At 40.0% G+C, this 26,603-nt stretch overlaps 1 protein-coding gene across 6 annotated transcripts in view; it reads right to left on the bottom strand.

Annotated features, from left to right (window-relative positions):
* Positions 1-773: 773 nt before the first annotated feature.
* Positions 774-26,603, bottom strand: part of mical2 (microtubule associated monooxygenase, calponin and LIM domain containing 2) — a 35,736-nt gene continuing 9,906 nt past the window's right edge. Inside the window, exons 3-24 of one of the 6 annotated variants that reach the window (XM_022765319.1) lie at positions 23,366-23,573; positions 22,420-22,536; positions 20,866-20,967; positions 19,266-19,421; positions 18,802-18,902; positions 18,259-18,516; positions 17,620-17,735; positions 17,379-17,505; positions 17,198-17,288; positions 15,844-15,991; positions 14,277-14,476; positions 13,152-13,255; positions 12,846-12,914; positions 12,620-12,754; positions 12,076-12,180; positions 10,514-10,780; positions 8,664-8,771; positions 5,862-6,042; positions 5,699-5,775; positions 5,513-5,609; positions 3,482-3,569; positions 774-1,069 (exon numbers count right to left, since the gene is read on the bottom strand). In XM_022765319.1, coding sequence (XP_022621040.1) covers positions 3,484-3,569; positions 5,513-5,609; positions 5,699-5,775; positions 5,862-6,042; positions 8,664-8,771; positions 10,514-10,780; positions 12,076-12,180; positions 12,620-12,754; positions 12,846-12,914; positions 13,152-13,255; positions 14,277-14,476; positions 15,844-15,991; positions 17,198-17,288; positions 17,379-17,505; positions 17,620-17,735; positions 18,259-18,516; positions 18,802-18,902; positions 19,266-19,421; positions 20,866-20,967; positions 22,420-22,536; positions 23,366-23,573 — 2,853 coding nt within the window. In that variant the 3' untranslated portion in view covers positions 774-1,069; positions 3,482-3,483. Of the gene's footprint in view, positions 1,070-3,481; positions 3,570-3,614; positions 5,610-5,698; positions 5,776-5,861; positions 6,043-8,663; positions 8,772-10,513; positions 10,781-12,075; positions 12,181-12,619; positions 12,755-12,845; positions 12,915-13,151; positions 13,256-14,276; positions 14,477-15,843; positions 15,992-17,197; positions 17,289-17,378; positions 17,506-17,619; positions 17,736-18,258; positions 18,517-18,801; positions 18,903-19,265; positions 19,422-20,865; positions 20,968-22,419; positions 22,537-23,365; positions 23,574-26,603 lie in introns of those variants that run through there. The other 5 variants (XM_022765321.1, XM_022765322.1, XM_022765318.1 and 2 more) reach the window with 5 other exon arrangements.

The raw sequence follows: 26,603 nt of genomic DNA, 5'->3' as shown, positions 1-26,603 counted from the left end.
CCAGATATACTAACCATCTAAATGTCCTCTTTTTAATTCAAAAAGGACGACCATCAGACTCTCAGTCGCTCTCAGTCTTTCTATCCACTTTGACACTTGAAAACTGGAAAGTTTAATTAACCAAGCCAGGCGATAAAGACGTGCATTCAGAATATGAACCAGCTCTTTAGACTCAAGGACTTTTTTACTTCAATTATACAACCCTTACTCCATTTTACTGAGCAGTTTTTTTTTTTAAGTCAATGGAGGCTTTGCTCTCTGCCCCCTCCAGTAAGTGCATTCCTAAACACTTTTTAACACAACATATGATTTTGCATTAAAGAGGAGACAGAGAATTATGCACTTTATTAACCAGACTTTATTCCAGTTATACCTCAGAGAAACAGAGGTCAGTAATCGCACGTTGAAAGGGATTGTTCATGAGATGTCAATGGTGCTATCGTGAAGTTGGACAGAAACAAGCAGTGGATCTTTCAGAGCTTGGAAAAACATTTTGTGGAAATGTAACATAATATTTTAGTTTCCAGGTTGTGGCTATGAGCGTTTTCTTTAACAACTGTGGCAGGCCATAGACAGCGCAGTAGCTTTGATGTGCTGGTGTTAGTTATTGTTTTGTTTTTTAGGGAATTGAGAGTTTTTTACTATCTGATATTTTCTTTTAAATACTACACTGTAAAAAAAAAAAAAAAACATTTTTTATGTATATAGAATTATATTCTATTCTATTTAAAAACTGTTGCTTTGGTCAACAAAACAACTATAAGCATCTAATCTGTAACTCCTTACTGTCAAGGTAAGACAATAAACCTGAACCAGCTTAAAATCATTCTGAAGTCATGAGTCAGTAACAAAACATACATTTATTGGTTAAAAAGTAATATAGCGGCACAAAAAATAATGCAGGAATTGCTAAAGAGCAGAAGAAAACGTTCTGAACACACTCTTCAAAAAAATCACCATTACTTATAAACATTTTATATAATCACATCATTAATAATGCTCCGTATAAAAGTAATGCTGATTCTCAGTCCTGAGTTGATCAAGCGACAGCCCTCTAGCGTGGCAGCTTCTGAATGAAAAACAGACGTTGGAAAAGAAATCTGAATATTTCTGCAGACGCGCTCACCATACACTGCTCTCCATAGTTATTAAGGTTGAACTGAAACTGAGTGCTGTCATTGAAAGAGACATTCACTACAAAAACCTGAGGTTGTTATGTTATATCGTTGAGATGTAATGTCCGATACTGGCTGTGATGAATTCATTAAGAGGTACAGAACAAAGAGGAAAAAACATTAACTTGTTTAGCACAGTTTATCAGTGTGTGATATATTCTGAATAATATTGTGTTTGCTATCGGTGAGCATTAAGTGTTTATCTATCAAAAAGGAAACATTTATAGATTTAATTCAATAATCAACCAAATATATTTTTATGTAGTTCATCTCCATGATGCTCCATGCTATGTTTAATACAACAACACAGATTTTAAAAGGTGAGTTAGAGCATGTAGAAATTCACAGATAACTTGGAATAAACACGTATTTAATTATATTAAACTGTTGGAAAATCACCCTGTCACGTCTTTTGCTCATAAAATTTTTTTTGTGAAAGTTTAGAGCTGCAGAGGAACAGCACAACATGGGACAGATTATTAGTTCTCAGTGATCCTGTTGTGAAGCATGATACATAAGCAGCAACCTCTGGTTTAAATTTTGTTCTGTACTGAGCATTACAGGTCAAAATGACTCAAAATATGCACCACCTGATCAAACCCTACACTTGATGAGACAAGATGAGAAAGAGATGAATACAAGAACTTGCATGGCTCTGTACTGAATACAGTTGGTATATACTCATCCACTAGTAAATTGCACCTTTATTCCACTAAATGTTTAGAGCTTTAAACAGGGGTTTATACACCAGTTATGAATGCTTCATAACTGAAGAAGTACAGACGTTTCAGCAGAGTATAAACTGGAGCTGCAGAGTCAGGGACTTTTATTTTGAAGTAGAATCATGTAACTGTATTTGTTTTTTTAAGTCAGTGGAGGTTCATTCCTCTGAGCATAACAACTGCATTCCTGAACAGTATCTGACACAATGCAGATGTACTTTTTCATGTGAAGTTACTTAAGAGGTGGCACAGAAATGCTACTAATATGTTTTATGTGATGAAAATATAACGTTAGAGGTCAACCTGCTCACAGACAGACAGTTTCCCTAAATGGTGCCTTATTGAACCTGTAAAGTGGGTCGTTGCCGCTATTGTCAGATCATCAGGGAAGTGTAACTGACTTCTGAGCAGCTCCACTGGAGCGGGCGGAGGTTTTACAGTCTGTGCTCAAGAGCTCCTCAGCGGTGGTGAAGAGGGCAACAAGCACTGATTTCACTAAAACCTGTAAAGCGCTTTCCAGACCTTGAACAGGGTTTCATCAGCGTTTACCAACGTTTACTCACTTTTAAAGCACCTTTTAATACCACAACTGTATTTTAATAACAATTTAATTTCATAGTCATACCATCCAAAGAATGAAAGATATCTGTGACATCCTATCATCCCTATCAGTATCAGTATTCTTCCCTCCTTGTCAACTTGTAGTCTTCATACAACTGATGCTGATTTTTAACAGTGGCGTTCCCATTTAAATCAAAACATATAATCAGGTAACAGGGACACAGGTAATTCAAGAACATACTGGTAGATTGTTGAATTTGACAGCTGAATCTTGACCCTGGGAACAGAAGCTGACAAAACAAACTCACCACAAGGTCCATTAAGTACTGTTAAGCTTGCAATCATGTCTTCTTCAGCAGATGAAGTTGAATTGCTGATGTTCAAATTTCCATTTTTCTGAGCACTTTAAGGATTACTCGTGCATGTTGGCTTTGGATTTAAGCTTGAAACCTCATTCTTGACCTTGAAAATGGTCAAGAATGAGGCATGAAGCGCATACTGGAAGTCCTGCTGAGGAAGATTACAACCAACAGCTACTGAGCGGACCCCAGAGGATTATTTTGTTAACTACTGGTTTAAAGTTATTTATTTTTTCTGATTTTGCATAAAAAGTTGGTGTTTTGAAAGAAATTCTTTCACTTACATGCACAAAAAGGCTGGAATTAAAACCTGATTTTAAGTCTTCTTTACCAGTTTCTACTAGCACCGATAGTTTGGTTCCACTTCATTATTCATTAATGAATTAATTATTCAAACTCTGAGAGGTGGGCAACTATTCAAAGGTCTCAAAACAAACTATGTTAGTACAAGTTCATTCCCATAACAGCTCAAAGATCAATGACAAAGTTCATTTAGTTTAGTTTAGCCAAACCTTAATGTCACTTCAAAGGAAAACCTGCAATTATTTCAGTGCTGTAAATGTTGTTAAGCTACATCAGATACTTTGGGTCAGTTAATTATCGTCAGTATCGGCAGCCACATCACAATTATGGCACACAAACATGTGACCATGCAGGTGATCACCTTTAAAACTTCATTTCTCCTAACCATCCAGTTGTCTCACACACTTCATAAAAGGCTGCAGCTGATGGGAGGAAAAGAGAAACATAATCTAAAACACACAGAAAACATACAGATGTAAATAAAAACAGCTGAATGCACAAAAGTAGAAAATGTTTATGAAAACAAAACAAATACTGACATTCATAATGAAGAAGATATTTGTATGTTGGCACCGCTGTACATGTTACAGTTTGCATGACTGTTGCTGTGTTGTATAACTTCAATATTATACAAGTCCAGTCAGTGTGTATGAAAACAGTTCTTTGGCATTTTAAAAACACTGAGGTTTTTTCCACCTGTACTGCACTGTAAACAAAACATATAGTCCATATTACATGCAGCACATTCAGTAATTCAACATGAAATATTAGGCAGCTGAAAAAACAAAACACAAACATCATATTGCATATCCCAGATATCATGCCGTAAACACTTGACACAATGCCTGAAGTTTCTGCAAAATATCATTTTAAAATATTTTTTTAAAATTAAACAAAAACACTCGATAAGCAACTCTAAAGTGCTTCATAAGCATCATTAGATAGTGTATATGATTAGGAAGCATCTGTGTGTCTTCCAGTCAGAGAGGTTTGCAGTTGATCTTCCAACAGCATGTTTTAAAATCAAGGCAAGAGTGGCAAGCACATTCAAAAACATCACAGCATGCTCACCAGCTTCTATTGTCTACAGTAAGTCTGAAAACATTTCATAAAGCAGTTATTGTGTAATAATTTTATACAGGGAGAGGAGCCGGGTGTTTCATTTTGCCTTCATGTTCTGAGAGTCAACTGTAGGTGGCAGCAAAGTAGAACTTTATAAATACTCCACATAGTCCACAGTATCAAACATCATGAGAGATTTTTGGTGCCATTCATAAAAATCAAAAAAATCAAAAAAATTAAAAAATCAAAAAATCAATAAAAGCAGTTTCTTGAAGTAAACAGAGTGATCAGAGTATAAAAAGATTATGAGCAAATGGTTAACCTATGTGTAAAACACACATACCTGCATATATATATTAAAAGAAAACATATGGCAGGAGCACATATGGATAGTCAAAGGAAAACCTGGCTGGTGATCACCGTTAACATCAGACCAGGTTTTTAATTAATGTGACAGTTTCCTGCTACTTCCACAAGGCAGTTCCCAAAGATAAAGTGCATCAAGTGAGTCAGTCATAACCTGAGTTAAGAAATTTTAACTGCAGGATCCATTTTTGTAAAAGGTTAAATTCTACAGCAATGATGATTGAACATTTCAGCAGTCTCAAGTCTTTAAGGCACTGACTGTAGCCTGTTTTTATCTTATTTGCATTTTAACAACTATTTTAACCCAAAAGGGAGTGTACAGTTTCCTCATCTAACCACTGCAAAAGTGTCTGGTGCAGCTTTCATCATCTGACAAACTGTCCCAACCCTCTGTAGTGAACTGGAAAAAGTTGCATAGTATAGTGTATAGTGTCTCTTATTTGGCTGATGCATAAACGTACATCCAACACACTGGGAGGGAATCTAACTACAGTATCATCATAACCGGCAAGTAAACATTAAAAAGGTGCTTGTGCCCAGCTACAAATGATAATATGACGAGAACACTCCAGCTAACGTGCACCTCAGTCACAGGTTTAATGGCATTTGGAGCGATGTTCTAGGGAAACTATTAACAGCCGATATCTGCTGAGAGTCTAGATGAGCCCGTGCCCGATACGCTCCTGCAGCCACAGCAGCAGAGGCTGGAAAGAGCTCGGCCCATCTGGCACAGCCTCTGTGTACATCTGCAGCAGTACCTCTTGTAAAACAAACAGCAGGGGCAAGCTCATGCTCAGTAGCTCATACAGTAATGTATAGTCCTGGGCGTTGTCCCTCAGGTGGCCGACGAAGGCCTGTGCTGTACTACGCACACGGCAGGACAGATACCAGGGGGCGTTACACACAGTGCGAGTCACACTCAGGGGCCAGCTCAGCTTTTTCCTTATGAGCGAGCTGAAGGTACCTGCTGCAGGTGGACTCTGCAGGTCTGCCGTGCTGCCGGACTGGGAGCTTTCTTCATCAGCAACACATCGCTCCTGAACTCCGGCTCCGTAACGATTCTAAGACGGAGGATGTGACGGACATTTAAGTTAAACTTCTTACAATAGGTATTGGTAGAATCAGATGAATAGATGTTCAAGGTACTCACCGAGCGTAGAGAGAAGTTCCTCCGTAGGTTTGTCCCATTGTTACGTTGATCAAAATGAAGTTTGCAGTACAATTTCCCTGTAGGATTACAGCAGATGTCAGGACAAAGTATATGAGCAAAACCAACTTTCTTTGCTGTTTTTAAGCCATTTGAAGATACAAACCCTGTTCAGAGTCGAAAGCATGCGCTCCCTGTCGCAGGGCCGAGCTGCAGGTCGAACAGCGAAAACACTCCCTGTGGAAGTAGAGCCCCTCGGCACAGACCCGCTCCACCATATAAACACGCCTCTCGCATGAGTGACACTTGTCACCCGATGGGGGGAAGGCCCGTCGTACTGAGCCGCCCTGGGAGACAGAGTACAGTCAGAGTGATGATGGAGAAAAACAATGAAATCATGACAGCAGATGACGATGACTGAAGCTGACAGATGTTGCACTGATTCTAACCTTCCTTTTAAATGATGAATTCCCTTTAATTGAACGCAGATAGAACTTCATATTTTTAATGCAAACAAAAGATTGCTGAAACTGTCAGAGCTGTCATACGCTAATGAATTTAAACTACTGCTGGCTTATTTTTGTTTCACAAAAAACATTCTTCAAAGCATTCTTTTACAAGAAATCCTTTGTGAGTATTTAATATGTTTAATAAGGTCTTTATCTCTCTCTTTTGTTCTCTGTTTTTCTTCTCCACTGGGTAGTACTCTGTAGCTATGTTAGGAACAGTGTGTTGTTCATAAAGTTTATTACTTTATTATTATCATTTCTTCTTGCCTCAGGGTCCACATACCAGCTTTCTCTTCATATCAGTGAGGTTCTGGAAATAGCTAACTCAAGAATAAACTTTCATGCTCAATATTTGTACCGACTTTGAGGATGTTGATATGACATGTTAGTTAAAAATGTAATAACATCACATTTGCTTTTCTTTTTTGAACTGTTATGGCAATGAGTTTGCAACATGAAACCTGATAAATGAATTTGGTTGGGTAACATTACTTTTCTCTTTTTTGTTGTGTTCAGTGAATTACTCACACAGGCAGGTATTACAGGCAGGGAGAGTGACAATGTGAGAAGATGTCTTCAAGATAAAGAGCGCATGTAGCCGCGTTAATGATTTTCTTGTGAATGTCACTCCCTGAACGTCTAAGTGCTCAGGTATCATCTTGGTGATATTTTGAGTGACAGCTGAGGTGAGTGCGAGAGGTATGAGGCTCCGTGACGGGGGGTAATTTTCAGACTGTGAGAATCATCATTACTCTGAAGCGTACAGCCTCAGACTCCTTTCCAACTACTCCCCAACATTCAGCCAAGAGGAAAAGATAGTTACAGAAAGCAGCAAGTACGATAATTATAGAAAGGGGATAATCACCATGTTACATGCTTCATGGTTCTAAATAGAAACCCAGTTGCTCTTCAGGAATTCAATTAGATCCAAACATAAAAAAAAAAACACACATGGATCATAATTGTGTAGCGGGAGTTGCTCCTTTATATTAAACTTGTGTAAGTCCTGCTCTAACATCTGGCTGGTGAGATGGAGCAGGGCTGCTTGGGACGGGTGGAGCAGAGAAACCCACAAAGTGCCACCACAAGAACACACACTTCTGCTCTGTGAGGACTGCTGCTAATTAAAAGCACAAGAGGCAGAAACAGCAGTCAGAAGCAAAGCTCTCATGCAAAGCTCTGATTCTTTCGCATAAATCTGTCTATTATAATTAAGAAGATACATGACGACAATGTAAATCTTGGGCTAAGATGCTTGTTTGAGCTTTTTTAAAACAGTCCCTAGTTCTGTCTGGAAGTGCTGCCTTTTGGATGCATACAATGTGGGAACAAACATGACATTGTGAACACACACTCTTGTGCCACTTTATGAGGTACACCTACATAAAATGAAACAAAGATGTGAGCTAGGGTATTGGTTGAGTATCGGCCCAAGCCTAGAACAGCCCTGCAACAAATCCTAACTTCATGGGCTGTTGATTCTACTTTATTTTGATTCTATTTCATTTTACAGGTTGTAGTTGGTGGTGCTGTTGAGTTGTATTGTATTATACTGAGTGTTTTAGATATGAATCTATCGTCATTGATACAAATGGGGCAGACAAACTGTTACATGGTGTACTTAATAAACTGGTAACTGAATTTAGTTAAGACATTCACTGGAAAACAGAGATCTTGCTAAAATGTGTTTTACCAAAACATTTTAAGACAATTTTTTTTGTCTCTACCAGAAACCACTTCTGTGTATACTGTGTATATCTGTGTATACTCATATTAGAATAGAGAATATAATACTATCTACAGTACTACATCTAAAACCATTATATCTAGCATAATAATAACAATGCTGATGTTAGAGTGACACTTTGTTTGCCCCATGCCAGTGCAACACAAGCCGTGGTTGGTGACAAAAATACACTAAAACATGAAAAACCATCAGTATTGTCCTTTAACTCAATATTTAAGTGATTAAAACAATCCTGCTGCCAGAGAGCAATCTTAATTTTGGACGATTCTACAAAACTCTGGATTATACTGGATGAAGATTTTGACATTCATTGCTGACATAGTTTGATAAGTGAAAGACTGTCAATTTGAGAATAAAACATGGTTAAGGTATGGCTCAACAACAGTAAAAAAAATAATAAAAAAGCACAAAAAGAGGGAAAAAAAACTGGCAACATAAAGGGCACATTACTTACTACTAATGAGCTGAAACAAAGAAACAAAAAAGTTAAGTAATTGAATTATTATGACAGAATTTCCTGCATCTAAGTATATCTAACTCTAAAAAAATCTACACTGTACAAAGTAATAGATGAATGATAAAATTGGCTGCATGCAACACTTGTGATCCCAAGCATGATGTGTTTCAACATGCAAATAAACACACTGTGAGGGGCCGTTAGTGCAAAACACAAGACTGGGGTGGGGTCACAGATCAAGCTTGAGATAATCACCTTGACTACAGCAGAGCTGTCTCCTGAGAACAACCCACTGAGGTGAACAGCTTTTTCCTTTATACTCTTTGTGTGAAACTCTCTAGTCTGCTGTGTCTGAGCCTTTTTCTGCAGGATGACACGGGGCACAGGAACAAAAGAAAAACCATCAGTCTTGCCTCTTCAGTACAGTGAGTTTTCCCACCAACAAATTAGGAGCTTTCTGTGTGTAGACATAATTAGGTAGATTAATATCCACTTAATAAGCCCTACACAGTTAAATGATGAAAGACCTTTTTGTTCTGCTTTCCCAATAGAAGCAGGATTTGACAGTTATGTGTGCATTGCCGCAAGGAGAACAATAATGTCACTGTGTGGAACGAAGGCCGCCTTATTACATTAATTTCACACCCCACTTGATGTGCTTACTCATACTGTACTGGGACAGAAAACTGAGACAAGTACATCGGTTCAGCCAAAAAATATCTACATTAATAAATCACATGGTGACATATTGATTCTCTAAGGCTTTAAGTGAATCAACGTCAAATTTCATAGCACATTGATTAAAAGTATAATAATTACATTGAAGATTAGTTTAAAAGAACGCAATGTGCAAAGTTAGATTATCTACAGATTGATAATACAGCTGTGAAGGAGTACTTCCCCTATTCACTTTGTTATTAGCGGACTTAAAGGATCAGTATCGCTCTCATGTCTGTATGTTAAGTATGGACCTGGAGGCAGACGGTGGTTAGCCTAGCTTAGGCTAGAGAGTGGAAGCAGGAGGAAACGGCTAGCCTGTCTCTGTCCAAAGTTCAAAAATCCCCCCTATCAGCACCTCTAGAGTCAACAGCACCTCTGTACTGCGTCTCATGAAAAACACAATGGAAAGTGACTGCACACAGTTGTTGTTGGCCAAAATGCAGTTGCAGCACATAACTCATAACTCTCCCTTAAGTCTCAAACTGTCTTTTGTAAAAATGAATTAAACGAATGAGACAGATCCTCTTAGTAAGCCAGAGACGTACATTTGAACTTTATAGAAAGCCAGTCTATCCGTCTCCCCCTGGTTCCAATATTCGATGCTAAGCTAATCAGCTCCTGGCTCCAGCTCTGTACTTAACAGACAGATATTAGAGTGGCTTCAATCTTCTCATCTAACTTGTCAAACTATGTCTTTAATGATAACACTGTCAGCCTACCTCATACACTGTATGGCAGTTGTGTCAGCTATGATAAAAGAGGTCTTGGAGACAGTCGAAAAGCATCATGTAACATTTTTAACAGAATAGAAAAAAAACAAATTCATTCATGTTAAGATTTCAGGTGCATCTGAAAGGTATCTCATATGTTCCATAAATCATGGTCACGATTAAAAACTAACCAACTAAAACCAGTAAAATAACCCGTCTCCATGGAGTCTTTTTCATTATTTTGTCTGTTCCCTGTGTTTTAAACAAGGTGAAACAGCATTTGAAACAACACACATCACCAATTCTCAATAACAACGCTTAGTTCTACACTAAACGACTTGATGATGTGAGCAATTTTGCAGGCTAGCTCTGGCCGACCTGCTCCACACAGACGCAGACTGGCCAATAATCCGACTGTGTCTGTCTCAGCTTGTGCCAGGTCTGTAGGCCTGCTCTTTCCATTTTTGTCAGGCTGGATAATTAGGGGCTGACTTCATCCATCTGACTACACATTACACAAACCTAAATGTATAATCAGGGCATAATATATAATCAACATTCTATCTGGGGCCTTTTTGGAGCAATCACAACAATCGCAATGGTTTAGCACGAGGACAGAGAGGAAAAGAGGAAGAAGAAAGAAGTTAAAGATACGACAGAGGAGATAGCATTCACCTCAGAGACGTGTTCATCCACCTCCCTGAGGCGCTGGAGGATTCTTGACATGAATTGGATTGCTGAGTGGCAGGAGGGAGAAGAAGCAGGGGGGTCTGCGCTCTCAGACTGGGGCTGGGGCTTCGTCTCAGTGTGTGTTTGATCAACATGTCTGAGCTTCACTATGGAAAATGGATGCTGGGACTGAGGCTGGATCTGGGGTTTGGGCAGAGTCTTTGGTGGCAGGCGGACTAACTGCTCTGCTGCTTTTCTGATACTGACTTCAAACTGAAAGGGATAAAATACAGTAGTGCACATGTGAGCTGTGGTATGTTTGTAGTCGTAACCAAACAGTGAAGAGCTTGAATTTATTGTTATTTTTGCCCTCAGGATGTAGATCATTTAAAGAACCATACAGGTGGTTTTATATGTTTCAGTCCATTAACTAAAAATTATAAATGCTTTGCAATGCTGCCAGTCAGTTTCAAAGCGTAGTGCAAGTTTTTGAGATTGATTTCTTACCCTCCTGGCAGGCGTTAGTCATGCCAGCACAGCATGAATAGCAACTTGCATAGGTAATCCATTATAGCGAATATTCATTGTTTTGCCAAAGTTATGAAATCATCACATGGTAATGCATTTGCGAGCAGGAACCATTTTTAAAGCTTTGACCTCGCGAGCCAACAGCTAAATTTCAAATGAAATTCATATAATCCTTCTTGACACTCGTGTTTACCTTTTGGTTGCCTTGTGGGTATGATTTTCCAAAAGTTTAGCTCATGAATACAATGTTTTGACTTCAGATTATTAAGAGTATTGGGGAAACATTATATAAGTGTATATTGTATTAGTTGCTAATTACCAGACATAGTTCATGCTATATGAAAAAAAAGACAAAAACCTTCTGTGGGATGTTGGATGTGAGTCTGGTAATTAAAAATCAAAACACTCACACTGGTGACTCTTAAAACTGAAAACTGGAGTGGAGGTTAAGACTTCATAAAGGAACGACATCTGCGTACATAAGACCGTTGACCAAACATCAGAGCAGTCTTACTTATATCAAACTCCCAATCAAAGGGGATGTTGGAAATAAAGATATTAATGCAGACCTGTGGCATAATTTAAATTGTTTCCAGTATTAAAGAAATGTGTTATTGTGTATTCATATTTGTATTTTATTTTTTTCTTGCTTTGTGCTAAATTAGTCTAGTTTCTGGTCCTACATAACTTTATAGCTATCTATAACTGCGGTAACACACTCAGTTAGTTTCTGGAAGGAAATTAGAGTCTAAGTCAGTCATGACTAAAGAATGTAAAACCACCGGTATGGTCTGTTAAATGTCCAAACTCCTCCTATTTTAGGTTAATTATATTGTTTGAGCTTTACACATGGCTGGTGTATGTATTTGAGGAACATGTACATGTATGGAATGTGCTTACAACTGTGTGTGTTTGTTTGTTTCAGTGCTTTCGTGTACAGTACATATGTATGTTGGGATGGTACGACAGAATTAGCATAAAAATACTACTGTTTGTGCAGTTTTGAGTGTCTTAAATGTTGTTTAGCTGCTTCTGACTACCTGCATCTCAGGAGGAGGTTTAGGTGGGACCAGAGGCCTGAGTTTTTTGTGCAGACTCTCAGTGAGGTCAAGAGATTGAAGCAGGGACGACCTCTCGCAGTCTGACTGAGATTTTGCAGAAAATGTTAGGAAGACAGTTAATGAAAAGAGCAAAGGCTGAAAAGATTAAACGCTGGAAATAACAGACAGGAGAAGACTTTTGTAACATTAGCAAAGGGAAAGTTTTGTCAGATTAAAACCGCAGACCACTGTCGGAGCTCCAGCTCACAACAAGGGAAATTTAAAACATATTTATGATCCATGAAAAAGAGGGCAAACCGCCACTTTTAACTTTCTGTAGTTGGGAAAGATAGTAAAAAGTATATACAGTATCTGTAGATAGATACATAGATAAATAGATATAGAAATAAAGAATATACATACATATGTATGCACTTACACACATCCTTAAATGACTACAATGAAAACTACAGTCGTACTACAATGAGATAGAATAGAATAAAATCTACAGGCCCATATAAAACACATTGCTGTTTTTTTTTACCTGTGTTCTGCGGACGGTGTAGCTGGGTGTGCTTTCAAATTTGGCCAACAACTGAGTAGCCATTGAGCGCACTTTATTTTCCTTAGGATCCAGCCCCTCTCGCACTGAGGAGCCATTACTGGACAGATTGGTGGCCTAAAGAGAGACAGAACACAGATCTTAGTAAGTATATCGCAAGTCCCACATAGTGGTTACTTTTCAAATTAAAAGCAGTTTATTAACAAACCTCCTCCAAATAACAGAACTTTCGCCTCCTTTTGTAAATGGGGTCTGTACCGTCTGACTTCTTTTCATCCTAAAAGTGGAGAGTGAGGAAATAACGCAAGGCTGAATACGCAGGAGTCCCAAGAAGAGGAGTTTCAAACCAGCAATATGTATATACTGTGTGTATATATATATATATATATATACACACACACACACACATATATGTGTGTGTAGATAAAATGAATCCCACTTGAACTGGAAACTGAAGGCAGAGACGTCAACATGTTGTAGTACATCAGATTTAAAAATGTCAGTGTGGAGTTACCTTTGGAACCCGTTTCCTGGGAACTGCAAGATTGAGCACATTATTATTACTTCTGACTTCTTTAGATGGATAATCTTCATTGTTTTCATCCACTCCTCTGGAGCCTGCAGTAAAACACGTGACTGCATTAGAGTTTTCATATTTTCCACCGTGCCTAGCCATAAATGTCAGATAATATCAATGCAATATGCCCTTATAGATTAGGAACGTTATGTGAATGTTCTGGAAAAAAGAGAGTTGCTGTATTTGTGAAGAGGGGTGTAACCATAATAAAAATAATGGCTTAGTTAATTACTCAGAGAAGAGCAAGTTGTTGTCAGAAGATAAATAATACAACATAGGTGAACATTAAATGGCTTTTGTGTTGACACAGGCAGCTGTTTTCATGTTGTCAAGAATCTCGGACCACTGCAGTCCACAGCTATGGTACAAATACACATTCCTCTCATGCCACTATACATGACTAGGTTTTCACAGGAAACCAAAAGATATTCAATATCTTTGACTGGAACTTTTGTTTTTTTTGGGTTTTTTTGTTGGTTGTACATATTTTAGTCATAAAACATGACCAGAAACAAAGAGGAGGATAACAACAGGAATCAGTGGCTACAACTAATGAAACGGAATCGAGTCAAGTAGAGTTGAGTAGAGCAGAGAAGAGTAGAGAAAAGCAGAGGAGAGTAGAGTGGATTCAAGTACAGCAGAGTCGAGTTGAGTAGAGAAGAGTAGAGAAGGGCAGAGAAGGGCAGAGTAGAGTAGAGTAGAACAAAGCAGAGTAGATGAAATTGGATTCCAGGAAAGTAGAATGGAGTCAAGTAGAGTCAAGCCAAATCAAGTAGAATAGAGCTGAATAGAGTGGAGTACAGTAAAGCTGAGTTGAGTAAAGCCAAGCAGAGAATAATAGAGAATAATATTATAGAACAGTAGAATTGAGTTGAATCCAATACTGTAAAGTTCAGTAGAGTAGAATAGTGCAGAATAGAGCGGAGCAGAGTAGAGTCCAGTTGAGTGGAGTAGATTTGAGCATGACCTCCAGACTGAGTCATGTAGAGTTGAGAAGAGTAGAACAGAACACAGTACAGTACGGTGGAACAGTGTACAGAGGAGTAAAGTAAAATAGATTACCTGATGCAGGTAGAGGTGTTCCACGGAAGAGCTCATAGAACTTGGACAGGTAGGTGATCATCCTGGTCTTATCCAGCTCCTCACCCGCACTCAGCTCCTTCACAGACGTGAAAGGTCGGATCCCAAATTCCCGCTCACTGATGTCAAAAGCCAGCTGGAGGTTTGCAGCATGGTCTTCTTCATTTAATGAATCAAAATCTCTGACGGAGGCAAGGAAAGGAAAAAAGATTCAGGCTAAATACGTCATGGTGAAGCAGTTACTGTGCAGCTATATTAGTGTTTCAGTTTTCATGGTGATTTATCCTGAACTGTCACAGTTTTACACCATTTATATTTCATCCTGTGCAGCGCATACTGTTTCTTAAATGCAGACTCTCAAGTGTCACACCTATTGAAGATGGCCTGAATATTCAGACAGGATAGTTACAGCGAGGTTTGTAACTGAGACTGTTTCCTAACAGAGTCTCTCATCTCTACACGGCTGACAGTGAGCAGAGAGTAAGATAATATGCACATTGATATGAAAACACGTTACATCAGCGCAATGGAATGAGTTTTCACAGAAACTTATCTCACTCAACTTTCAACCCTGTAGAAAAAAAAAAAACTCGTCTTTCTTACACTAATCTAATGGGAGAAAAGAAAACAGCTCTGACGTCTGTGCCTGCACTGACAGTGTGCAGTCACCATCAGAAATAATGTAAGAAGAGAGCAGTAACCTAGCAGCAGCAGCACACACACACTTTGGCGTTACTCTGTACATACAAAGGCTCACTCTTTCTTCTCTCTCTCCTCTCTGAACCTGCTCCCCTCTCTGCAGTCGGCTCTGTTAACAGGCATGCATATGGAGGAGGGAAGGGGAAAAAACGCCAGTGGTTCCTGGAAACTCACAGGACCACATGAAATTGTAGTGGCATGTGGCGAGGTATGAAGGCAATAATTAAAGAGTGAGAGGATATAATTAGATTTGTAAATGCACTAATCTACAGTTGCACTGACTAATTCCATGCTGCGCAAGGCTGTCTGACCCTAAGAAGTGGAAACTAAAGGTACAGATTCTGCTTTTTAAGGAGGATTTTGTTGTTCTATAAGCGGGTACCAAAGCACACTAAGTCCTACATGAGTTGTTATTTTTCCCCACGGCTCCAGGTCAGCACTATTAAGAATTATATACTACTTAATAATAATCATTTTTGACTGATAAAAGTTTGTATGTATGAAATGTGTACATCTACACTCCTGAAAACTCCCCTGTTTCCACCTCATACTACCAGCTAGCCTCACTTACAGGACAGCTATGTATGAAGTCTTTCTCACATCTATCAGCACTTAAAAAAGTGTTTTACAAGTTGTGAGGAGGAGGTAGAGAGCGCAGCAGAAAAGATAGAGATAAACAAGTTGTTCCCATGCCGAGCATATTTCACACACCCATAAGAAATAGTTTTCCTCACAGCCAGTTGTTACAAAAATAGGGTTTCTTCATGTTAATGTACATAGGCATTAAATACTTGTAAAGAGATAAGGTGATGTTAACGGGTTACTGTGAATATCTGAAGTGTGTACGTACATCAGCTGGGGATTGAACTTGTGGATGAGGGCACAGAGGGCGATGCCACTTTGCCAAGAAGACGTCAGATCTGTGATCGTCACATTCCTGTAGCCCTCTGTCTGTTTTTGGCACCAGGTAAGAAGCCTCGTCGGTCTGATCTCTGACTCTACAAAAGAAACAATAAAAGTCAGATTTTTCAACAATCCTCAAATAACTTATCATGGGAATGAAATGAATGGACCAACACATGCTGTGTCAGTAAATAAGGTCTTGACAGGAATGGTGTGAGTGGTTGCTGAAGTATGTACACACGTCTGTGCAAACATGTATGTCCTCGCTGCCTTTGGCAAAAAACTCAAGTTGCTTCAGCCGAACATACAGCTCGGTTCAGCATGTAGAGCTTCTGTCCTCACTGTTCCCAGTTCAGATCTAACTAGACTTTGATCTCAGCAGAACTATAACAAAACTGTTATAAATATGGACACATGTTTACCTTTTGCCTCATACATACATATACATTTCAAAATGATGTAAGAGATTTTTTTTGTTTAAAGACAGGAACAGAAAGTAATGTTGAACTTGGAGAGAAAGATATGTGTATTTGACTGTTTCTACCACAACCCAACGACTGTTCTTTCACAGCTTCCTCCTCCCAGTGAACCCACATGTAAAAACAAACCTCAGATAGTGACTTATTCCCTAAACTGAAGCTAAGTCTGGTTCCTTACTACTTCGGTTAGAGGGAACAGAAACATGAGAATCCTTTTAAAGTAACAGAGGAGAGGAAACCCTATCAACCGGTCAGATTGCTACCCTGGATAATCTAGAGATGAGTCAGTAGGAGTCTTTGCAAGCTTTCAACCAGAGATTCACTCATAAAAACTAGAATTAGCACCTCGTGGTTGTATGCCCCCACCAACCAGTCGAGATGCAGGAAATAAGGTCACAACCTCCCCTCTTGTTCCTGAGTTACAGCGTTGAATAATGGCCAGAAAAGTGTTTTTGCAGAACATTATGATGTCACAGTGAAGTTGACCTTTGACCTTTTGGATATAAAATGAAGTCATCACTTCATCATTTTATTCTATCTGACATTTGTGTGACATTTTCACGTAATTAGCATATGAATTCTTGAGTTATCGCCTAAAAAGTGTTTTGTGAGGTCAAAGTGACCCTGACCTTTGACCTTTCACCACCAAATTCTAATCAGGTCGATTGAATGTTTGAGCCAGATGTAATGAAATTCCTTACATATACTCCTGAGAGATCGCGCTCACAAGAATGGGACGGACAGACATCCCGAAAACAACCTCAATACATAATGTCTCCCAATAACAACACACAGGTATCTGCCAGTTCCTGGTAAACATACCACGTCTGCAGAGATTGACAGGCCGTCGTATGGTAGCAGCACGCTCCAGAGAGCAGGAATTCAGTTCTCCACTGATGTACAAGTGACGCACCTGAAACAGGAACGAAAAGGGAAAATGAAACCAACACCTGAAGACAGATGGTAAGAATCCGGTGTTGTCAGAGTGAGTACTCCCTCTTACCTGGTGCGGCCTGACACAGGAGGAATTGAGGTTGGGGTATCGAGTTCCTGGGTCTATGGTGTACTGTTCAAAATTTTTGGCAATGTTTTCTGGTGTTGTCTGTGGAAGTAGCCTGTAAATACTCTCCCTGCAGAAACACAACACATTCAGACTGTCAGCATCTAAGTACATAACACTTACTGTACATATACATGTGTGTGTGTGTGTGTGTGTGTGTGTGTGTGTGTGTGTGTGTGTGTACCTCTCTGCCAGCACCTCCAGAACTGTCCGCCCCTGAGCCCAGCTCTTTACCATCCAGGCTGTGTCAAAGGCAGCCAGGAAGCCTCTGGCACAACCCGTCCCCATTGGCCAGAACGGCTACACAAGAACACATGACAAATATATGAATGTGTCTGTCAGTATATATGGGGACACAAAACAACATCAACACTTAACAACATTACTTTAAAGTATTGAAAAACCACTGTGGCGAATACTGTGATTAGACTGGAAACCAATTAGCAGCAAATTAACAAAATTAAAATAAAATATAATGGATAAATAAAAGGGAAAAATGTGGACAAATACCTGTTGTCAGTGCTAAAACCTTCAACATCTCTCTAACATCAACAATAATTAATCTGCCTTGAGAGAGGAGGTGGAGTATCTCATATAAAGTATTGGAATAGGACCATAAATCAACAAACAATTGCCGGCACTGTAACAGACCCTTCCCTCCTCTGTCTGACTCTCCTCACTCCGCAGCTTTTGGCAGGAGGAACCGGAGCATCTGAGCCATGACTGCCAGCTTCTGTAACAGCTTCTTCTCCCAGGCAGTCAGGCTCCTCAAAACACTGCTGCCTCCCTAAACTCACAATGATCACAGCTAGCTTCTTCTCACCTCCAGCAGACTGTCGCCAACCAGTGCTACCAGTAGCTGGTGTCCAAATCGCTCCCTGACCAGAGCGGCGTTCTCTGAGGCATACATGCTCGTGAAGTCAAACATTGCTACATCTGGCTGCCCACAGTGGTTCATGGCAAAATCCAACGTGGGAAGTTGATAGTTGGTGCCAAAGTCAGCAGCCTCACGGGCGTAGCACAGAAGAGCTTCCTGGTTGACATTTTCACTGCTCAGCAGCTTCTGGATGTCTATGTAATCCTGTTGAAGAGGCATGACAGTCAGAGGGAGTTCACACAGGGTAAGTCTGAGCTTAGCACTTCTAACAGACCAAAATTAATTTGTTTATGATCTGTTCCCATAGAGAGTTTTTTGAGTAATGCTGCACAGATGTCAAAGAAAAGCCCTACTGTATGTCGACGCATGAAATAATAAAGAAGACACTGAAATGTATACAACTAGCTCGGTTCTAGACCTCCGAAGCTTCATCTCCAACAGTTTTGGTGATTCAAATATGGACAATTGAACTAAATATGTTTTGCTTACATTAATGACAACTCCCTTTTCCAGCAGGCTCTGTTTCTTGGCAGTCATGACAAAGTAATGCGTGTTGTCCTTGTAGTACACGATGTTCTCCAGATCGATACCTGCAAGAAATGATATGATTTCAATAGGGCTACAAATTTTTAATTTCCACCAACAAGACAGCCCACCGAGGCGATTGCTTCAAGTTGTTAAGAGCGACTAACTTGAACCCATAAATATCTTTTTCTGCATTACATATAGCTGTGCCAAGATCACCTAAAAAATACAGTAATGCTCACTGATTACAGCCAGAGCAAACAGAGCAAAAACACAACCTTACTGTTCAATAACCCAAGTCCCTGAGAATAATTTTATTGATCAGGTATATCCTGTGTACTCAGTGCACTCTGTAGGATATCCCCAGACTTTCATCTTCATGGAAGCAAAAAGCACAACGTGGCAGTTTGACAGTGCTTCTTTCCCACCTGTCTCCTCTTTGAGGTCCAGAAAGAACTTCTGGTTGAAGATGAAGGCCACTCCGCTGATCTCTTCTACTTTGGCCTCTGCGGTGGTGTTCCTGTTGATAAAGTTGGCTGTGATGGCGATTGCCAGCTTACCCCTGAACTCCTTCCTTTTGAAACCTGGGAGAAATAAAGACATGGGAAAATATGGGAAAAGAGATAGAGAGACAATGAAACAGAAACAGGGGAAAAAAAGAAGCCTTAAGCCATAATTACAAGGCAGTTATTATAGGATAAGAGGCAGTTTACCAAGGTTAGCCTTTATACAGCCAGGGGATTGTAAGAAGCACCAGTAATTAAATGCTATCATCAAAACTAAATGCTGTTTGCTTAATTAACCATCAGAGCTGCAAGAACAAAACCAAAACCCCAAGCAGACGTCAAATAAACTAAAATTAAGGTTCATCATTTTACTGGTGCATTACCTGTAAATGAAGGTCTTACTAACAATGTCACTCATTCTAAAGCTGTGAGTGCAGGGAGGACAACGAAGAATGGATTGGTTGCTTGGGCTTGAACTTGTGTCACAACTTCTCCATACAGTCACTGCACTCTTTTTCCCTCTGTCTGTCACTTCATCCCTCTTTAAAGGCAACAACAATCAACAGAGTGCAGACCTGATTGTATTTAACTCTGTGTTACCGTAGCTATGCCACGAAAGCAGGCTGACTGCAGGGGAAAATCATTCCCCAAGGCTTCTTCATAATTTGAGAATGAGCTAGACGTCTCGTCCGGCCCAAAAAATGCCCTTTTTAGGAATAAGCATCTGATGTGAATTGGTTGTTAGATGACAGCATTTTTAGGAGAGAGACCGAAAACAGTGAGACATAAGAGATGGAGAGAGTCCAACATGCATGCATCAGCTGCTGCTGCTGCTGCTGCGCTGAGCCCCGACTCTGCTCTATTTATGTACAGTGCTTTTAGTGGTTTCATGTGTTATCTTTCCCACTGGGAGAGATCAATGGCTTCATACAAGTATAAGTTTACAGAAGGTGAGTTTCATTTATAGCATCACAACAGAGGTAATGCAGTACAAGTTATTCAAAGTGAGAAACCAGAAACAGTCATGTGGGATGACTTGGATATATAAGCTGTTCAGTAAACAGAAGGTGTGCTGGGTTTTTATCTGATTTAAGTCCTAACTCTGATAAATGACTTTTTTGTTTCATATGATACCTCACAGATTTTCACAATATCACAAACAGATGAATGAATGATAAAAAAAACAAAGTTGGAGGGAGAAAACATGTTGATATGGTAAACAGGTTTCATGTCTACATATTACATGTATTTAATAGTTATAATAGGATACACATCAAAAACAGGAAGAGGCCGTTTCAGTTACGGATATATTCACATGTACTATAGAAGTCAAAAGTTGAAATGAAAAAGTTGGGAGTGGCAGAAGGTTTTAACACTTTCGAGTGGGAAAGTAACACTTTGAGCACAGCTTGTTTCTTAGTATGAGACTTTGTCGTGAGGTCTTTGAAAGTACAGTACATCCTTGAGGCATCTATACTGATCATGTCTTTTTCTTTTTTTTGTTGTTTTGCTTTCTTCTCACCTTCTAGAGTATTCCTGCGTCCGTCTGCCCCCACCACGACATCAAACTCAAAGTTAGCCACAGGGTGATCGGCGGGTCGGATTGCGGCCCTCCACCCGAGCCCTGAGAGAGGGAAACAAAGACAGAGAAAGAGTGAGAGGGGTGAGAAAAGTATAACCCTACATGATATAAATCCTAGGAACATTCCCTTTGTGCTGTACCCCTCCACCAAACAATCAGCTGTGGTATGTCAGCGGATAAGGGCTGGTATTTTGCTCAGGGACACTTCAACAGTCTCCATCAAAATGTCTGTCCTTCCTGCACCACTCTGCCACCTGCCATGCTTAGGCAATTCTAAATTTGTCAGTGCAGAGACCATGAATGAGGAGAATGAATGAGCACACTTAAGCACGGTTGCTGTTTAGGGTTTCTATGCTGCTGTTTTCCAGTAAGACTTGTTCTTGCTATGATGCCGGCAAAACAAGGACAAATACAGCTGTCCATATTCTAAAAATAGATATAATAGAATAAATGCGATGCAGGAAAATGAAATTGATGACTGTTGGTATGTTTATGTACTTCAAGGATGCTTCATATCTGTAAAGTCCACTGGCCTGGAGAGTGTCAGTGTAGCGTGTTGTACAAATAAAACTGTATAATATATTAATTATGAAAAAATATTGGCCATTTCAAGTGTGTGGTGCTGCAGACGTGCGACAGCAGCACGGTAACAGCTTGGCAGTTTGAAGTGTGATATCACCATGTGGAAAATGCATTCCATGATGTCAAGGGCTCAGCTAAGTCCGTCAAAGCATAACACGAGGGATAAGTCTGTGTCTAAACTTAGGCAAGGCTCTCATTGTTATCAGCTTATTGATATTACAGCCCAAGAGACGACACATGACAACGCTGTGCGAGTGATTTTCTTGCTTGAGAGTTTATAGTCCAATGTGGGATAAGAGGGTCATCTACAGTGGTGTGTACATGCTACAAAGCATTAATGTCCTGTGTAATGTGCAGATGTTTTGTTTAAAACTAAATGCTTTGTGATCAATGTGCTACTTTAAAACATTTTTAAATGTAATCTCAAACAAAGGAAGCAATGTTTATTCACTGGTATTAATGTGAGCAATATAACTGAGATGGAAGTCGAACAATACACTTGGTCTCCACTAAGCTGATCTAAATATGATGAAAAACTAGCTCAGTGCCAATATTTGTGTTGTGTTTATTGGTGGATGTCAAGGAAATTAAATACTGCAGGATGAGATGTCCCTCGCTGCCTGGCCAGCCGAAGCCGCGGGAGTAGGAGGGTAAATATAGACCCTCCAGGAAGCTACACGGTATATCTGTCCAACAAACTGACGGATGCAGTCAGATGTTTATATCAAGCTTTACACATTATAAAACAACTCAGTCTCATCCTACTATATGTCCCAGTTCTACGACTTCCAGCTGTTCTCCCCATTCTCCCCAAAGCTTGCGGGTCATAAAACAACTGTCAGTCGGTGAATATAAAAGCACTGTTACTCTACTGTTTGGACATGTAACTGAAGTGAGCGTGCGGATGAATACCTTCATTTTCCTGATCCTCTGGAGGTTCCAGCAGCTTGACAAACTCCACATTGATGTGAAACTCAACTGCGACGATGAGGGCAACTTTCAGCAGGATGAGCTGCAGCTGCTGAATGCCTAACAGACACACAGACACACACTGATGTTTGTATACATGTGTAAAACTCTGCCAAACTTTGTGTTGTGTTTTACGTTGTCTTGACACCGTTGAGAGGAAAGCCCAAGCTCCGATACTCTGTTCTACCTGTGCTAAGATTTTTTCTCTAGTTGTTATGATGAAAGGATTAATAGGAATCAGAGCTCAAATAATATCAAACTCAGAACAGGTTGATGTCCTCTATAATGTGGTTTTTATTCTCAAGTAATTTTCTAGAAATATACAGAAGACCTTTTTTCTTTCTACATCTTTTGGCCTTTCTTTGAACCAGAATCAAAACATTATCTGGTTCATTTAGGGTCCAGTGGACAGAAAAAAATGCAGAGGCACAAAATGAGTATACAATGATTTAGATTTATAACCATGCATCCAAAATTTGAATATTTCATACCAGTTCACTGAGGGGTTGAAGAAAGGAAATACAGACACTACTGCTGCACAATAGTGGCCACATGTGTTTACAGGATGGATGGATGGATGGAGTGCTTACTCCAAACAGAAAATACAGTGTTATAGCAACCAAATCCCATAAAACACAGAAACAAAGAGAAAGGTAAAAAGAAAAGTCAGACACAATAAAATACCAAAAGAAATGTAAAACAGAATAGATTCTATAAGTATTGGAGGACCATAATCTTTAACCCTAATATAAGCTCAGCCTGTGTCAAACAAAATATTGCGCATTTCAGGAGAAGATCAGGGTTCACAGAAGTTGATACTGTGTGATCACAGGTCACTGAAAAGCAAAACCCTCCAGCCTGTTTGGTTTCTGTACAGTCAGATACTCACTGATGTGGTCTATGGCCCCGGCACAGAATTTGCCGTAGAACTTTTTGGCCCCGAGGCCCCGCAGGTCATGGATGGTGTAGGGCCAAAGGTGCAGCACATTGTTCCTAGAGAAGGAGTCTCTCTTCTCAATCACCACCACCTTGGCACCCATCAAAGCGAGCTCAATGGCTGTCCGCAGGCCGCAGGGACCTCCTCCGATGATGAGGCACTAAATAAAAGAGAATGACAAACTGACCTCAGAGAAATGAGCTGGATCTTTGTCATATTAATAACGGAAGGCTGAGACTTTTCTGAGCTGGAAAATAGTTCACATCCCACTTGTTTGATTAACATACCAGGGAGTATTCTAACATGTACGTAGATCACGAGCGGGAGCAGCACTTTACTGCACCACTAGAGCATTTAGAGGCTGAGTGTCTCACTCAAGGACACTTTAGCAGGATACACACTGGCTCCGAGGATCATTCTAGTCTTGAGATGACTTCTCTAGACCACCTTGTGTGTGTGAGAGGATTGTTAGTAAAACATTAAATATGTAGAAGAGAGTTTACACGTGCCCGAAAGAAGTGCATTTATCAGGAAAGTGGCCAGAGGGATGTTGGCGAAGAACTTCCACCCACTTAAACTATTCTTACAACCTTTACATATCAAAGGTGTGATTCATGCATCGGCCTCACCCAAAAATGCATGAACTCAGTTGACTGAGGAAACAGCGTCTGTCTGAGAATGTGTGGTCACACATGACATCATCCTCTTGAATGATAGATGAAAGAGCAGACGCATGTGTGCTGGCAAACTATCTTCTTTCCTTCTAAACAGATTAAGAGACATTATAGAGAATTGTGTGTGTGTGTGTGTGTGTGTGTGTGTGTGTGTTGATTCTTTTGACATTTAATCCAGGACCAAACCACTTCTGAAGGTTACCCCTGCTGTGCTCGACAAGGTGGACAGTCTCCTGTCTCGATAGCTTCACCAAATTAGCACTGAAAATACCCTTTCTTTCACTTTTCCAGAAAACACTTTAATTTCTTGGCATTCCGTTTATCCAACAGCACAAAGAGCGGCCACTTTGTCCGACCCCTGAATCCCTACAGTATGCAGAGAAGGGTTTTTGCCACATATTTGAACAGGAGGACTCCCTTCCTGCCACCATGTGTGTCCACCAACGGGACAACACTGGAGGGTGAGGTGGCTCCACTCATGTCAGTTCTGTGAGACACTCAGACTGGGTGCTGTTTACAGAACGGCCGGTGTCAGTTAACAAAAATCCCACATCATAGCCTTAAACGGCTCTCTGTTCCTGCCCTAAAAACAAGATGAATGGGCTTTAGTCATTCTATATTCTCCCTCTCTTAGCAAGTGGTTGAGCTCCAGGGTGGATTCACAGGGCATGAGTTTTCATCATGTGTTGCCTGAGGTGATCAGGATGAGGTATTCTCAGGTGTGAAGCACACACAGGTGGTGGAAGCGCTGCCTGGACAAGCCTGCCTGCAGGCCAAGTTTTTTTTTTTTCTCTCTCTCTCTCTCTCAACAAAGGGTGAGTAAGTGCACTAGATATTTACACAGCCGGAGACAGAGGTGGAGAAACGGTGAAAATGTCAGAATTTATATGCACAATTTGAACTCTGTTTATTCAGAAGTATGTTCACAATGTGAATATTTTTTTATCTACACACATGTAACTGTTTGGATCTGTCTATCAGCCACCAGCAGATATGGGTTGTTTGTCTTAGTACTTTTCCATTCACTGATATATTTTTCCAGATATGAGGCTTTTTCCTGAGGGCTCGCCCCACATCTGCTGAGTCAGGACACACACACACTTCCTTTCTGCTGCCCACCTGTGACCTTGTTCTCATCCCAGCTCAACCTCGTCCAGGTCACATCTGTCCCCCGCCCTCATGATGAAACTCTACCAGTCAGTTACGCTGACCTTTTTCATCTCAGCGGACAGTGAGGCTCAGACAAGGAGCATCTTGAGTTAAAAGTTAGGAAACTGCAACTATGATCATTTCTGGTATCAATTAATCTGTTGATTATTTTTGTCAATTACTCAATCATCTCATCTAAGACAATATCTTTCTTAAGGCTCTCATCTGTGTACAGCAAACTAAATCTAGAGCTTCACATGGGTCCAATGGAGGTGAAGCTGTCTTCCCTTGAAATTATGTCTGAATCTTAAATAAGATTGATGAATGCACTTCTTCTGTTGAACATGTTAAAATTTCAGGGTTAAAAGCACACTGTGTCTCAGAGCTCTGATGAAGTGTGCTGAGGATGATTCATAGCATCATATCGTGGATTTAAATCAAAGATCAATTAGCATTTTTTGAGGGCACAGTAAAACCTTATGAGAAAGAAACACGCTGCGGTTATGTGTCACTGCTGCCAGCTGTGTCAGGTCATAAAAACTGGGATGACATCACATCCTTATAAGATTGCTGCTACAGCGGGAAGACGAGGAGCTGAGTGATATCACATCTGTCACTGTTAAAGAGCTGAGCTGCTATAAAAACATGAGTCGTCACCTCGTGGTTCTCCCAGGGAGAGGAGAAATTAGTAATCAAGTAAAAGCAGATTGTCTGCCCTGTGAGTGATTAAAACAGACTTCATACTGGGGTCATACTGTACATGTGTGAGCAACTCATTAAATCAAGGGCCTTAAAAAGAAATAGACCAGTGCCATAAATTTACAATAACTTAGTGTTTCAATAATCCACAAAATCCACTGCTTATGACTTTGTTACACAGTACCACTTTTTATTTTACAACGCAACCCTGCATATTGTCAGAATGATCAAATCTGATCTAAAATCTTCGGCTCAGAAGTTTTAGAGTCACATTTTCTTAAAAAACTTTTACCTTCTTTCTTCTTACCTATTTTGGTGTTGGCTTGAATCAAACAGAACCTGTAAAACTGAGCTCACACTGAAGCATTTAAAACACACTTTAATAACAATCCGGGCCTCGATCCAACCTTTTAGGACGAGCCCATAAAGAGCACAGCACACCCTCAGTATAGCTGGGGCCCAATAATCATAGTTGCTGAGTGATGCTGTCTGTTTCTCTGTGCAATAACACACTCTCTCAAGCCGGGGGTAGCTGATGACTGAAGGGTAATCACACTCCTCCAGGTTTCCTATGTTTCCTCATCACACAGGACACCATACACCCTAATATGACTGCTTTGTTCCCATTCATCGTTCATTTCAGTGTTGTTTGAATACAAAGCTGAAAG

Source organism: Seriola dumerili, unplaced genomic scaffold (genome assembly GCF_002260705.1).
Source record: "Seriola dumerili isolate Sdu_G_001 unplaced genomic scaffold, Sdu_1.0 BDQW01000674.1, whole genome shotgun sequence".
Lineage (NCBI taxonomy): Eukaryota > Metazoa > Chordata > Actinopteri > Carangiformes > Carangidae > Seriola > Seriola dumerili.
Note: the sequence above shows the minus strand (reverse complement) of the source record. Positions and strands in the feature narration are given on the sequence as shown.